At 38.6% G+C, this 15,558-nt stretch overlaps 1 protein-coding gene and 1 pseudogene across 1 annotated transcript; both read right to left on the bottom strand.

The window, feature by feature from the left end:
* Window positions 1-2,662: 2,662 nt before the first annotated feature.
* Window positions 2,663-7,345, bottom strand: LOC145954539 (zinc finger CCCH domain-containing protein 48-like; annotated as a pseudogene).
* Window positions 7,346-9,771: 2,426 nt separating this feature from the next.
* On the bottom strand, window positions 9,772-13,927 carry LOC145954540 (uncharacterized). The gene is made up of 6 exons (XM_083068979.1): window positions 13,859-13,927; window positions 12,815-12,878; window positions 11,400-12,326; window positions 11,152-11,270; window positions 10,894-11,037; window positions 9,772-10,149 (listed from the first exon to the last, which is right to left on the bottom strand). The coding sequence occupies exons 1-6, from the start codon at window positions 13,925-13,927 to the stop codon at window positions 9,772-9,774; spliced, it is 1,701 nt and encodes a 566-aa protein (XP_082925105.1).
* Between the last annotated feature and the right edge of the window lie 1,631 nt (window positions 13,928-15,558).

Raw genomic sequence — 15,558 nt, forward strand, 5'->3', positions numbered from 1 at the left:
ATCTTTTTTTTTAATACTTTCTTTTTTGTGTGCGTTTTTATTTATTTCTTTCTTTCAATTAATTAAAATACATATGAAAAAAAATATAAAATTAACTGAACCAACAAAATAAAAAAAATTGCAGAAAAAAATAACTATAAAAAAAAATACTAAAAATAAATTATAAAATAAATGTGGAAAAGTTAAAAATAAATAAATAAAAACAAAGGTCGCTAGGGCTCATAGTGACTTTGTGTCGCTATGGCCCAGAGTGACATCCTTTTTTCTTTTTTTTAAATACTTCTCTTTTTGTGCATTTTTTTTCCTTCAATTAATTAAAATACATCGAGAAAAAGAAAAAAACAAGGAAAAATATCAAATATAAAATTAACTAAACGAACAAAATGAAAAAAAAAAACGCAGAAAAAAATAACTATAAAATAAAATTTTTAAAATTAATATATAAAATAAATCTGGAAAAACTTAAAAATAAAAATAAAAAGGGAGGTCGCTATGTGTCGCTATGGGCCCTAGTGCCTCCAATAAATATATAAATTTTATTTTCAAAAATTTTGCTTCGTTGTAGAAAAATTATTAATATATTTTTAAACATCAAGTTTTAAAAGAAATATATTTTAAATTATATTTTTTCTCTATTAAAAAATATTTTTTATTATAAAATTGAGCCATTTTAAATGGTTTAGGAGCTTATAATGACACTACCTAAGTCACTACAGCCGGTAGCGACTTCTATGTGGCTAAGTTGAAGCCATTTTCAATTTAAAAAAAAAAAAAAAAAAAAACAAACACGTGACACTGGTGTCGCTATGGGCCATAGCGACACTGTAGAAAACAATCCCAAAAGCGTAAATAGTTTCAAAAAAGTCTCATTTAAGTAATTTATTTTAAAAATTACCCTACCATGGAATATATATAGTATCTACAATCTCTGATGTTAGTTAAAGTGCTAAACTGCTAAGCTAAGCAGGATGTTGAACTGAGGATGTCACCTTGAAATCCAACCATTTCCATACTGTGACACACTTACTACCCCAACACATATATTGTAATAATGAAAACTTACAAATAAATTTTTTCAATTTCGGTAAAAGGGTTCACATGAGAATATTCAAAATTATCCTTCAATAACCACAATAATAAAAATAAACGCAAGAGTTTATAAATTGTTTTCAAAAATGACATTACAATTCCAAATCCAAATAAAAACATATGTTCTAAAAATCCTCTGCCCCGATGTCACAATATCAGAGCATCCCCACAATTCAATTGTTGGCATACTATATGCCACTCGAAGCAGGATCTTCCTCACCTAAAACATCCACAATTTGTACGGTGAGAAAAGAAAACATCTATATATATAGCACATAAGAAAACACAATATATTATCTCATTATAATTTAATATTCATAAATATTTCAACATATCGTATTTCAATCAATCATGCATTGTCATCACTTCATAATTCTCAATCACACCAATCATCACAAATCTTGCACTTCATACTATGCCAAGGTCACGCTACCCATTTAACAATCTCGGGCCGTGCTCACCCCTGATATAACACCGTGCCAAGGTCACGTTATCCCTATCCTAGGGCCGTGCTCACCCCTGACATGTTAACCAATGTCACGATACCCACGTAACAATCTAGAGCCGTGCTCACCCCTGATATAACACTATGCCAAGGTCACGTTATCCCTAACCTAGGGCCGTGCTAACCCCTAACATGTTAACCAAGGTCACGATACTCATGTAACAAGCTCGGGCCGTGCTCACCCCTGGTCATAGGTGTGAAGAACCACAACCACATCTCATTCACATTCCACACAACATCTCAGTTCAATTCCATACACATATCAGATAAGTCCAAAATAATGGGTTTCATACATATCAATCAATTCACATTTAAATCATCAATTTTTATCAAATAATATAACAATGATATCCATAAATTAATAATAATCAATAGAATTATCCATTTAATATAATTTCAGCATAAACAGTAAAACCCCTAATTGTTCCAAAACCTAGCTCACAAGCACTTTTCTACAATTTCGTTCTCTCTCCCAGATCATCATTCTTACAAATTATTAGCATATTTATAATCCTCAACACATACAGAATCTAATGGTATAATTAATTCCTCAAACAGAAATAATCCAATTTTTCCAAAACCTAACCTACAGACACTTTTCTATAATTTCGTTCTCTCTCCTAGAGCATCATTTTTACAAACAAATCATATATTTGTTGTCCTAAATATATACAGAATCACATGAGACCAAAAATTCTCCAAACAGAAATAATTATAAAATTTCTCATAATCCTAAGGGTTCTTCCTCTACCCAATTCCCTCATGTAACTCTACATATAAATGATCCCCTTTTCCCCCGTACCTGGATATGTAGAAGCTGAATTTATACGAGATCTGGTTGGTCTCCCTCGCTGGGTTCCCCTCGGTCTGAAGCAGAAAGTAGAGGGAAAAGAAGAGAGAGCAGAAGAAAAGAAATCAGAAAATGAGAGGTGTGCTTTTTCAGAGTGGAAGACAGCTCAATTTATAGGCCTCAGACTTCGCCAGAACGGCCCGTTCCAATTTCGGAACGGCCCGTTCTGGACCCCAAAATCGTGGGCAAAAATCACACCCAGAACGACCCGTTCCCAAACCAGAACGGCCCGTTCTGGTTGCATTTATTACTCACAACTGCCGTAGCCCGTTCCAAGCCCATTCCCACTTAAAGTATAAAGAATTTTTTTAATAGTCCAGAACGGCCCGTTCCAACTTGAGAACGGCCCGTTCTGGCCTATGAACTAGCATACAATCTGGTAGTCTGGAAGGGCCCGTTCCAATTCCGGAACAGCCCGTTCCCAGCTACTAAATGACATACGTTTTGGTAGTTTGGAACGGCCCGTTCCAATTCCGGAACAGCCCGTTCCAAGCTACTAAATCACCTCTATACCTTTATAAAATTTACCAAAATACCCTCAAAAATAAAATAAAATTAAAATAATAAAAATGGGGTGTTACACATACTGTCAGCAAACCGGTCCTGTCTCTGGTGAAAAAGCGTCCACCAAGACCTATCTCAAAAGTTGCAACCTCTTTCTTGGTAAATAAATGACCCCTCCCTGAAAATATGTTAAATTACACATGTTTAGAGCTGGGTGACAGAAATAAATGTTTCAAAGGAACAGAAAATCAATTCGAGTTTACTTACGATGGCAGTTCATGCAAGGGAACTGAATTGTCTTTGCATGAGAAAAACAGTATAAGATTGCCTTCTGCATCAAGTCATCCCAGAAAGTGCAACAGCACCCTGTGAAAAATATCATAACCAATATATAAAATATCAGCTCAGTTTTTATAAATGAAAATATAGTCAACAAGAACATGTTAACTAACATTTTTCTCAGTGTCGTGTATATCTCTTCCAAAGTTTTCTCCTCAGTAGCAGCCCAGACCTTAATTGTGCAGTCAAATGAACTTGAAAACAAATAATGGCCCCAACAAATAAGAGATGCAACTACATCAGTATGCCCATTGAGTGTCATTTCACACTCTAATGTATCTATGTCCCAAACCTGAAGAAAAAACAAGATAAAACTACTCATAAAATGATGATACATTTATCTAATCTGTAGTTCAGTTTTAAAAATTTCACATAACGCAAAAGGTATATATTTAAAAAAGGACAAGAGACGTGCCTTTATGCTTTGGTCCATGGAACCTGAGCACGGTCTCTTCCATCCATAAGTAAGACAAACCACATCTTTAGAGTGGTCAGTTAGTGATGTAAGCAAACCAATTCAAAAGGGGAGGTGAAGTTAGCTTCAGAACTTCCTATTCATGCATAAATGACACCATCCTGCATGCATTTCAAATAATCAGATTATACATATAAGACAAAAAAAAATCAAGACCTAATTCAAAAACAAAGCTTTAATTCCATATACCTTTGCTCCAGCAAAAAGTGTATCATTGTCAACAATCATGGAAAGGACTTGTCCTTTAGGTCCATCAAGAGTAAACTCTGATAAAGTTTGAATATTCCAAGCCTTAAACACAGTCAGTAATTTCTCTTGTATATAAAGCATTAATATTTCATAAAATTAAACAAACAAAAGACAGTAGAAACTAGAAAGCTTACCTTGACAGCATTCTGTATACCAACAAAAACCCATGGTCCCTGGCTGATCAAAGAAGTGGGTTTGATGCCAAAAAATATCACATTAGTACATCCACCAGTAGCAGTATGACAGTCCCATATCCGAACTGTCCCGTCACTACTGCCAGAGTAAAGTTTGTTGGGTCCAATTGGAAGTGCAATTCTTGAGATAACCTGTTTTCAAAAGCTCTAATTTTATTAATTAATTCAAATTAGAATATGTTTGAATATAAGTTAAAAGTGATTTGAAAATTTCTCCGCTGCTCTAAAAAAAATGTTTATAAGCTTGTATTCAAATAAAGTCTAATTAACTTATTATCTTAAAAGTGAGACACAAAATTTATAAAGATTCTGTTTGAAAGCGCTTTCTACTGGAAATAAAAAATATTTATAGAAAAAATCTCAAAAGTATTTATTAACTTGTACTCAAACAAACACAAAGTCAATTACCTTCTTATGTTCTTGAAGTTTTGTCACGGAAGAAACCGTGAAATGATGAATGCAAATTCCAACATTGTTGACCATATACGCAGTTGTCATTTATCCAATATTTACATATGTTTGGCAACTCATCTCTATTGTTTCTTTGTGAGAGGTGTCTTTGAGTTAGAGTGAAAGGAGGAAGGGAACTTCCTTATGTATGTGTAAGGAGTATTGACATAATGATAGGTAGTATGCGACCATGATTCTGAAAAAGCACAATCATTTCTAATTTTTAAGAACTATTAGGAATTCTTCTAACTTCTTATCAAATTTAAATTTTTTATTTATCGTATTTATTTATAAATTAAATTTAATATTTTAAAATAAATGATCAATAATTAAAAAAAATATATACTATAACCTAGATTATTTATCTTATATTAATCACGAATGACTATTTTATGAATTATTATTTTACATAAGTGTGTTTTAGTGATTATTATTCGACCGATTATTTATATAATTCATTTAACGTAGTATCTAATTCAATTTTTTTTTATTTATCATATTTATTTATGAATTAAATTTACTTCAATATATTAAACATGACTATAATGCATAAGAGTATTTTTAAAGTTATTCTTTGTGCTTTTAGGTTTCTATAATTAATTGTATAATTTAATTTTTTTATTTATCATATTTTTTATGAATTAATTTTTAATATTTTTAAATAAATTATTAATAATTAAAAATAGTATTATATTGTAATATAAATTATTTATCCTATATTTAAAAATATAACTTATATGTTTAAATATATATATAAATATATATATACACATAAATTTTAAATATACTAAAAAGTTATTGATTTAAGTATAGTATTGAACTCACAACACTTTCTCCCTTTAAACTAGGTCTCGAGAGTCTTGTGCATGAGAAAAATGTAGTTGGTAGGACCTACAAAGTCGGTAAATATTTCATACAATAATATGGTTAATAAAAAAAATATAAATTTTAATATAATTTATATTTAAATATAATATTTATTTGAATATATAATTTATTATAAATTTAATTATATATAATAAATATTTAACTTGTGAAATATATAAGTTAAAATACTAGTTTCTTATAATCATCTCAAGTGTTTGAAAAAAAAATATTAATTGCTTTTTTTGCTTGTTTTATTTTATTTTATTTTATTATAAATTTAATCTTCTAAGTATTTTTATTGTATTTTTGTAATAAAAAATAGGTAGTTATTAATTTTAAAAAGCAATTATTTAATATAGTAAACAGCACAACAAAACATCACAGCAATCAGCACAACAAACAACACATCAAGACAACACAACACAGAGTTCAGCACAACAAAAGCCTAAAGGAACCACCCCCAAAGAGTGTCCACTAGACTCGAACTGCTATGATACCACTAAAGTGTAAGGACCCAGTTGGTCACTACACACCGCACAACACACTAGAAACACCACACAGAAAGGAACAAGTGTATACATATAGGGTTTACAATATATACATATACATGGTCCAAGTCTGGATAGAGTTAAAGTGTACAAAAATACAATCAAATGCTACTACACCAAGTAGCTAAAACAACAAAACATCCTAAAAGATCAGCTCTGCCTGCTAACTGAAGACTCATCACCAGCCACCAACCTATCCCTGCTCTGCTCCCACACATAGTATGATCATTGCAGTCCAAACATCATGGAGACAACAAAGGGTAAGCTAGTGAAAAGAAATCAACATACATATATAGCAATATGATATAAAAACAGCTACAACTATCAGCACACTAGTACAGCTATCAGCACACCAGTACAACTTATACTACACCAAAACATTTAACAAATATCAGCACCGCAAAGCGGCAATATCAGCACTGCATAGCAGCAATAACAACACCACTCAAATGGCTATAACAGCACCGCATAGCGGCAATAACAGCACCGACTTAACGGCTATAACAACACCACATTAGTGGCTAATAACAGTATCGGCATAGCGGCAAGAACAACACCACAATAGTGGCTAATGATCAGCATACAGCTCAGCCAACACAACACACAACACAACACAACAAATCAACATACAGCACAGTCAAGTAGTATTCAACACAGCTTACTACTCTCATCTCAGCTCAACATTCCATAGTACAACACTACTATAATTCAGCATTTTAAAATCATCAATCACAGCCCAGCTCAGCACAACAATATACATCTTATTACAGCTCAGCAAAAATTTTCAGCATTAAACAACATCTATCAATGTTGTCAACAAAATTTAACAGCTATCAGCATATAAATCATCATCATCATACGCGCCCGGCGCACTCATGGTCGCGCCCGGCGTGACATAACCAGAGAGCACCAAGGGACATCGCGCCCGGCGCAAGAGTACTCGCGCCCGGCATGACCCATCCAGAGAGTCAAAGGCTCTCACGCGCCTGGCGCAATTCAGCTTTGCGCCTAGTGCATGCCCAGGCAGAGACTCCAAGGAGTCTCACGCGCCCAGCGTGGCCTAACCCGTGCCCAGCGTGGGGAAGGCAGAGACCTACCAAGGTCTCGCGCCCAGCGCAATTCGAATTGCACCCCACGCCCTCATGGCAGAGACTCCCAAGGAGCCTCCGTGCCCAGCAAGACCAAACGCGCACCTAGCGCAGCACCAGAACCCCAAAACATGTCACTACTGATATCGCGCCCGGTGCAGTTCCCATCACGCCTGGCGAGGGCCATCTAGAGGCTCCCATTCTCAAGCTCGCCCAGCGCACACAACTTTGCGCTCGGCGGGCCTGCCTAAATATAGAGCCCCTGGTGGTCACGTGCCCAGCGCGAAGAACAGCGCGAAGCTCAGCAACAACTTCCCCAAGTTCAAAAATTTGCCAAAACATGCAAAAACCAACAGAAAATCCACATGCAAACGGTTCAAAGTACCACATTTTCATCAAACATCAACAAAAATGCCTCATTTTCAACATGCAATCACAAACCATTAAAATCCCCCAAATTTCCTCCGAACCCGAAAAAAAACCCAAAAACCCCAATTCATCATTTTCAGAAATTCTCAGCTCAAACTTAGCAAACATCATACCATCAAAGAGTTCCTAGAACTCGTTTTCAGCTAAACACAAAAAAAGACTAACTTCCCTTACCTCGATTCAACGGCTTCGAGCTTCGGGAAGAAGAGAATGATGAAGAAGAAGAATAAGCTTGAGGAGAACTCCGCACGGCTCAGCTAAACCCAACACTAGGTATCAGCACCTTGAATCCAAGCAAAGAGAAAAGGATCAGCCAAATGAAGATTTTAGAGGGAAGAAGAGAGTTTGAGTGAGTGGGGAGGGAGTTGGGAAGAAAGAAAAACGGAAAAGGGGTCTCACAACCTCCCCAACAACAAGAGTTTTCGTTCCCGAAAATAGACTTACTTGGGAATAGAAACGGATACCGCTCCCTGCACTACTGCTCCACCTCCCAAGTAGCCTCACCAGTAGCTGCATCCCACAACACTTTCACCAGAGCAATAGACTTGCCCCTCAGCTCCTTCAGCTTATGATCGACCACAACTACCGGCAACTTCTCAAAAGTAAGGTTCTCCTTCACTTGCACATCATCCAGCTCCACCACATGACTAGGGTCATGGACATACTTCCTCAGCTGGAATACATGAAACACATCGTGTAGGTTTGAAAGAGACGGTGGCAAAGCCAACCGATAAGAAATTGGACCCACACGCTGTATGATCTGATAGGGACCAACGAACCTCGGTGTCAACTTCCTTGCCTTCATCGCTCTACCCACACCAGATGTTGGAGTCACCTTCAGAAACACATGCTCCCCTTCAGCAAACTCCAAAGGCTTGCGCCTCTTGTCAGCATAAGATTTCTGCCTACTCTGAGCAGTCTTCATCCTCTCCTGAATCATCTTCACCTTCTCAGTAGTCTACAGGATCAACTCCAGTCCCACAACCACTGACTCACCATCTTGAACCAGCACAAAGGAGTCCTACACCTCCTACCATACAAGGTTTCAAACGACGCCATCCCAATGCTAGCATGAAAGCTGTTATTGTAAGTAAACTCCACCAGTGGTAGGACCTCCTCCCAGCTACCCAAGTGGTCTAACACGCAAGCCCTCAGCAGATCCTCCAAGGACTTGATTGTCCTCTCTGACTGACCATCTGTCTGCAGATGATAAGCAAAACTTAGCTTCAGCTTCATGCCTAAGGCTTGATGTAGACTCTGCCAAAACCTAGAAGTGAACCTCGGATCTCTGTCAGAAATAATACTAGAAGGCACCTCGTGCAATTGTACTATCTCTCACATACAATTGTGTCAGCTTCTCCAAGGACCACTTGATGTTGACAGGAAAGAAATGCGCACACTTGGTCAATCGATCAACAATCACCCAAATAGCATCACTACTCCTAGTTGACCTAGGTAACCCCAGAATGAAATCCATAGTAATGTTATCCCACTTCCACTCTGGAATCTCAATCTGTTGCATCAACCCACTCGGCTTCTGATGCTCAACCTTTGCCTTCTGACAGGTCAAACAGGCCGTCACATATTCAGCTATCTCCCTCTTCATACCAGACCACCAGAAAGTCTTCTTGAGGTATTGGTACATCTTAGTCATACCAGGATGTATGCTAAGTCTGCTTTTGTGGCCTTCCTCCAATACAGCTCTCTTCAGCTCAGCATCCTGAGGTAGGAAAATTCTTCCCTTGAACCTCAAGATTCCATCTTCTCCCAGCTCAAAACCAACAGCCTTCTCGGTACCCAGCAAACCAAGAAGCTTCACCAGTTCAACATCTTGCAGCTGTTTAAGTCCAACCTGCCTCAAGAACTCACTAGTTATGGTAATCATCCCACAACTAATGTGATCCTGAGCTAATTCCACACTGAGATTCAGATCTTTGAACTCCTCAACCAGCTCCAGCTCCCTCACCATCATACATGACATGTGGATGGATTTCCTACTTAGCGCATCTGCCACAACATTGGCCTTGCCAGGATGATACATCAACTGGAAGTCATAATCCTTCAGAAACTCCATCCATCGTCTCTGCCTCATGTTCAGCTCCTTCTGATCAAATAGGTACTTCAGACTCTTGTGATCACTGAAGACGCTGAACCGAGCTCCATACAAGTAATGCCTCCATATCTTCAAGGCAAACACCACAGCTGCCAATTCCAAATCATGAGTGGAAAGTTCCTCTCATGGTTCATCAATTTCCTCGAAGCATACGCCACTACTTTCCTGTTTTGCATCAGCACACACCCCAGACCCTGGTAAGAAGAATCACAATACACATCAAAGGGCTCACCAGAATTCGGAAACACCAGCACAGGGGAAGTAGTCAACCTCCTTTTCAGCTCATCAAAGCTTCGCTCACAGGCATCAGTCCAAATGAACAGCTGCTCCTTCCTCTTCAGCTGGGTCAGAGGCGCTACTATCTTAGAGAATCCTTCAATGAACCTTCGATAGTAACCCACTAAACCCACAAAGCTCCGAATATCAGTGACAGTCCTTGGTCGCTCCCACTGCAACACCGACTCCACCTTAGCCGGGTCAACAACAATCCCCTCAGCTGAGATCACATGTCCCAAGAACTTCACTTCATCCAACCAGAACTCACATTTTGAAAGCTTAGTATATAGCTGCTTCGCCTTCAAAATCTCCAGCACTAACCTTAAGTGCTCACCATGCTCCTCCCGGGTTCTTGAATAAATTAGGATGTCATCAATAAATACCACCACAAATTTATCCAAGAACGGCCGGAAAATCCTATTCATGTAGTCCATGAACACTGCGGGGGCGTTGGTCATACCAAACGGCATCACAACATATTCATAGTGACCATACCTAGTCCTGAAAGCAGTCTTCGGTATGTCACCCTCCTTCACCCTAATCTGGTGATATCCTGACCTCAAGTCAATCTTAGAAAACATCGATGCTCCCCTCAGTTGATCCATTAAGTCATCTATCCGGGGAAGTGGATATTTGTTCTTAATGGTCAACTTGTTCAACTGCCGGTAATCAACACACAATCGACTACCTCCATCCTTCTTCTTTACCAACAACACCGGAGCAACCCACGACGAAACACTTGGTCGCACCAATTGCTTTTCCAACAGGTCCTCCAATTACTAACCCTTCAGCTCAACCAATTCAGTAGGAGCCATCCTATAGGGAGCCACCGACACTGGCCCCGCACTTGGAACCAAGTCAATGCTGAACTCCATCTCCCTAACAGGAGGCAACCCAGGCACCTCATCAGGGAACACCTCAGCAAAATCCCTTACCACATTAATATCAGCTAAGACCCTCTCGGTCTCCACACTCATAGCAGCAAGCAGAAGACAGCATTCTGCTCCATCTCTCAGTAATGACTCAGCTTGGCCAGCTGAAATAAATAGCTCATCTTCCACCTGAGGAAAAATCAACCTCTTATTGGCACAATCTATAAGAATGCGATTGGCAGACAACCAATCCATCCCTAAGATTATGTCAATATCCACCAAAGGTAAACAAATCAGGTTCACCTTATACTTCTTCTCATTCACAACAATCGGGAAACCAACACACAACTTAGAAGCAACTACCGAAGCAGAAGCGGGCGTCGACACAAGCAATCTCAACCCCAAATCACACACAGGCACACCTAGCATAGCAACACATGCATAAGATATAAAGGAATGTGAAGCACCAGAATCAAAAAGAATCATCACATCCTTACCAGCAGCTTTGCCCTTCCCCTTCACAAGATCAGAAGAAGTCGAAGCCTCAGCACCCGTCAAGGCAAATACCCTACAAGTTGTAGTGGGTCTGTCACCCCTTTGAGTATCACCCCTCTGGGCACCACCCCTCCGAGCATCACCCCTCTCCGGTCGGTTCTTAGCAGGAAAGTTGGCTGACTCATGACCCATCTGATGGCATCTGAAACAACAGCTCTCCGTGTGTGGACAACCCCTGACAAAATGGGGCCTAACACACCTGTAACATCTTAGAGTGGCACCTCCACTCTGTCTACCTCCACCAGCAGCACCGGAAGGTTGCCTAATGACAGGACCCCCTTGTTGTGGTTGGGGCCTATCATATGGCTTCCTCTGATTCCCACCTCTCTTGGACAGAGCTGGTCCCTCAGCAGTCTTCACAGCACGGTTACCACCTTCCAACCGCTCAACAACCTTCGCCTTCTCCACTAAGGCCGAAAATTTAGTGATGGCCATAGGCACCACCACCCTCTTCAGCTCATATCTCAGTCCCTCAACAAACTTCCTGCATTTCCAGGCCTCAGCTATACCTTGCGAATAGAAACGAGCCAGGTGCTCGAATCTCATCATATACTCAGAAACTATCATCCCTCCCTGGTGTAACCGCATAAACTCAGCCTCCTTGGCGTGCCTCACGCTCTCAGGGAAATACTTCTCCAAGAACATCCTCCTGAAGCACTCCCAGTCAACAGCCACTCCTCTAGCAATCGGCATATGGTGAGTACCCCTCCACCAATGCTTAGCCTCCCCGACCAGCATGTACACAGCATATGCCAGCCTCTTCTCTTGAGAACATCCCAGCACTGTAAAGATTTTCTCCAGCTCACAGATCCAATGGTCAGCTACCTCTAGATCTACCTCTACCTTAAACTGCGGAGGATGGCATTTCCGGAACTCAGCTAGATCCCAGCTCTCCTGTGACCCCGTGGGCCTTGTTGCACCAGCTGCAGCTCTATCAGCCTCCATCCTAGCAAAATAAGCATTTTGCTGCTGCATAGCCATAACCATCATCTCCATGGCACGGGCTATCTGTTCGTTGGTTCTAGTCATTGTCAACAAAAGTAACAACATCTTTAGTATACAATAACTAAACCAAACTACAAATAAACAGCACAACAAAACATCACAGCAATCAGCACAACAAACAACACAGCAAGACAACACAACACAGAGCTCAGCACAACAAAAGCCTAAAGGAACCACCCCCAAAGAGTGTCCACTAGACTCGAACTGCTCTGATACCACTAAAGTGTAAGGGCCCAGCTGGTCACTACACACTGCACAACACACTAGAAACACCACACAGAAAGGAACAAGTGTATACATATAGGGTCTACAATATATACATATACATGGTCCAAGTCTGGATAGAGTTAAAGTGTACAAAAATACAATCAAATGCTACTACACCAAGTAGCTAAAACAACAAAACATCCTAAAAGATCAGCTCTTCCTGCTAACTGAAGACTATCACCAGCCACCAACCTATCCCTGCTCTGCTCCCATACATAGTATGATCATTGCAGTCCAAACATCATGGAGACAACAAAGGGAAAGCTAGTGAAAAGAAATCAACATACATATATAACAATATGATATAAAACAACTATAGCTATCAGCACACCAGTACAGCTTATACTACACCACAACATTTAACAAATATCAGCACCGCAAAGCGGCAATATCAGCACTGCATAACAGCAATAACAACACCACTCAAGTGGCTATAACAGCACCGCATAGCGGCAATAACAGCTTCGACTTAACGGCTATAACATCACCACATTAGTGGCTAATAACAGGACCGACATAGCGACTAGAACAGCACCACAATAGTGGCTAATGATCAGCATACAGCTCAGCAAACACAACACACAACACAGCACAACAAATCAGCATACAACACAACCAAGTAGTATTCAACACAGCTTACTACTCTCATCTCAGCTCAACATTCCATAATACAACACTACTATAATTCAGCATTTTAAAATCATCAATCACAAACCAGCTCAGCACAACAATATACATCTTATTATAGCTCAGCAAAAATTTTCAGCATTAAACAACATTTATCAATGTTGTCAGCAAAATTTAACAGCTATCAGCATATAAATCATCATCATCATACGCGCCCGGCGCACTCATGGTCGCGCTCGGCATGACACAATCAGAGAGCACCAAGGGGCATCGCGCCCGGTGCAAGAGTACTCGCGCCCGACGTGACCCATCCAGAGAGTCCAAGGCTCTCACACACCTGGCACAATTCATCTTTGCACCCAACGCATGCCCAGGCAGAGACTCCAAGGAGTCTCACGCGCCCAGCTTGGCCTAACCCGCGCCCAGCGTGGGGAAGGCAGAGACCTACTAAGGTCTCGCGCCCAGCATAATTCGAATTGCGCCCGGCGCCCTCATGGAAGAGACTCCCATGGAGCCTCCGCCCCCAGCAAGACCAAACGTGCACCTAGCGCAGCACCAGAACCCCAAGACATGTCACTACTGATATCGCGCCGGCGTAGTTCCCATCATGCCCGGCGAGGGCCATCTAGAGGCTCCCATTCTCAAGCTCCCCCGACGCACACAGCTTTGCGCCCGGCGGGCTTGCCTAAATAGAGCCCCTGGTGGTCACGCGCCCAGCGCGAAGCTCAGCATCAACTTCCCCAAGTTCAAAAATTTGCCAAAACCTGCAAAAACCAACAGAATCCACATGCAAACGTTTCAAAGTACCACATTTTCATCAAACATCAACAAAAATGCCTCATTTTCAACATGCAATCACAAACCATTAAAATCCCCCAAATATCCTCCGAACCCAAAAAAAAACCCAAAAACCCCAATTCATCATTTTCATAAATTCTCAGCTCAAACTTAGCAAACATCAGACCATCAAAGAGTTCCTAGAACTCGTTTTCAGCTAAACACAACAAAAGACTAACTTCCCTTACCTCGGTTCAACAGCTCCGAGCTTCGGGAAGAAGAGAATGATGAAGAAGAAGAATAAGCTTGAGGAGAACTTCGCACGGCTTAGCTAAACCCAACACTAGGTATCAGCACGTTGAATCCAAGCAAAGAGAAAAGGATCAGCCAAATGAAGATTTTAGAGGGAAGAAGAGAGTTTGAGTGAGTGGGGAGGGAGTTGGGAAGAAAGAAAAATGGAAAAGGGGTCTCACAAATATCATCTTTCTTTCTTATTTTTGTTCTTAAGAGATATAATGGTCTTTTAAAATGTGAAAATTAAAGAATGATACTCCTTTATATATTATTATAGATACATCAAGTTACCATACGACAAAAACAATATATCATATTTATTTACTATAGGAAAATGTTATCAAATTTAAAAAATAAGTGAACTCATATTTTAAGGTTAGTGAATATAAATGGCAAAAAGCTAACAAATTTTTAAACTAAAAGAATTTAGTCCTTAACATTAGTTTTGATAGCTAAATACCATAAAAAATTAGCAATTTACGCCAATTTTTAAAAAAATTATGAACTCATTTTTTATTTTATTTTATTTTACTTATCCACAACCTAGTTATAAGTTTTGTAAGTTTAACAATTTGCTTGAAAATTTCCTATAACTATAACTAGACATAGACTCATGTGATGTGCGGATAAAAAAAGAAATTATTTAAATTAAAAAAATATTATTTTATTAGTTAATATATAAATTTTATATATAATTTTTTTAATTATGTAATATGAGTTTGTTATTGATTTTTTACGACAAATAAATTTATTATTGTAATAGGATTTGTAAAGAAAATATCATTATAAATATTTTTGATATTTATATTTATATAGTATTTCATCCTTTATTTTGTTTGTTAGATTCAAATTGAAAAACATAAAATTCAAGTAAATAATCTTTTAAAAAGTTCATAACTAAAGGTAATATATCCAGATAAATATTTTTGATAACTAAATTATAAAATAGTTTATTTCGATATTTTATCAAATTAATAATAAAGAAAAGTAATACGTTTTATTTTTGATAAAAATTATCATGTGAAAACTAAAATAAATAAAGATAGTAACAGATAGATTAAATAGAATGTAAATATGTAATATAAAACATAGATGAGAAAAAAAAGTAGTACATTTCATTTATGACAACGATTGTCATGTGAGATGAAAATTAAACAAAGAGGATAAAAAATAGATTAGATAGAA

Source organism: Cajanus cajan, chromosome 1, assembly GCF_000230855.2.
Source record: "Cajanus cajan strain Asha chromosome 1, NIPB_CcT2T_4, whole genome shotgun sequence".
In the NCBI taxonomy this organism is placed as follows: Eukaryota; Viridiplantae; Streptophyta; class Magnoliopsida; order Fabales; family Fabaceae; genus Cajanus; species Cajanus cajan.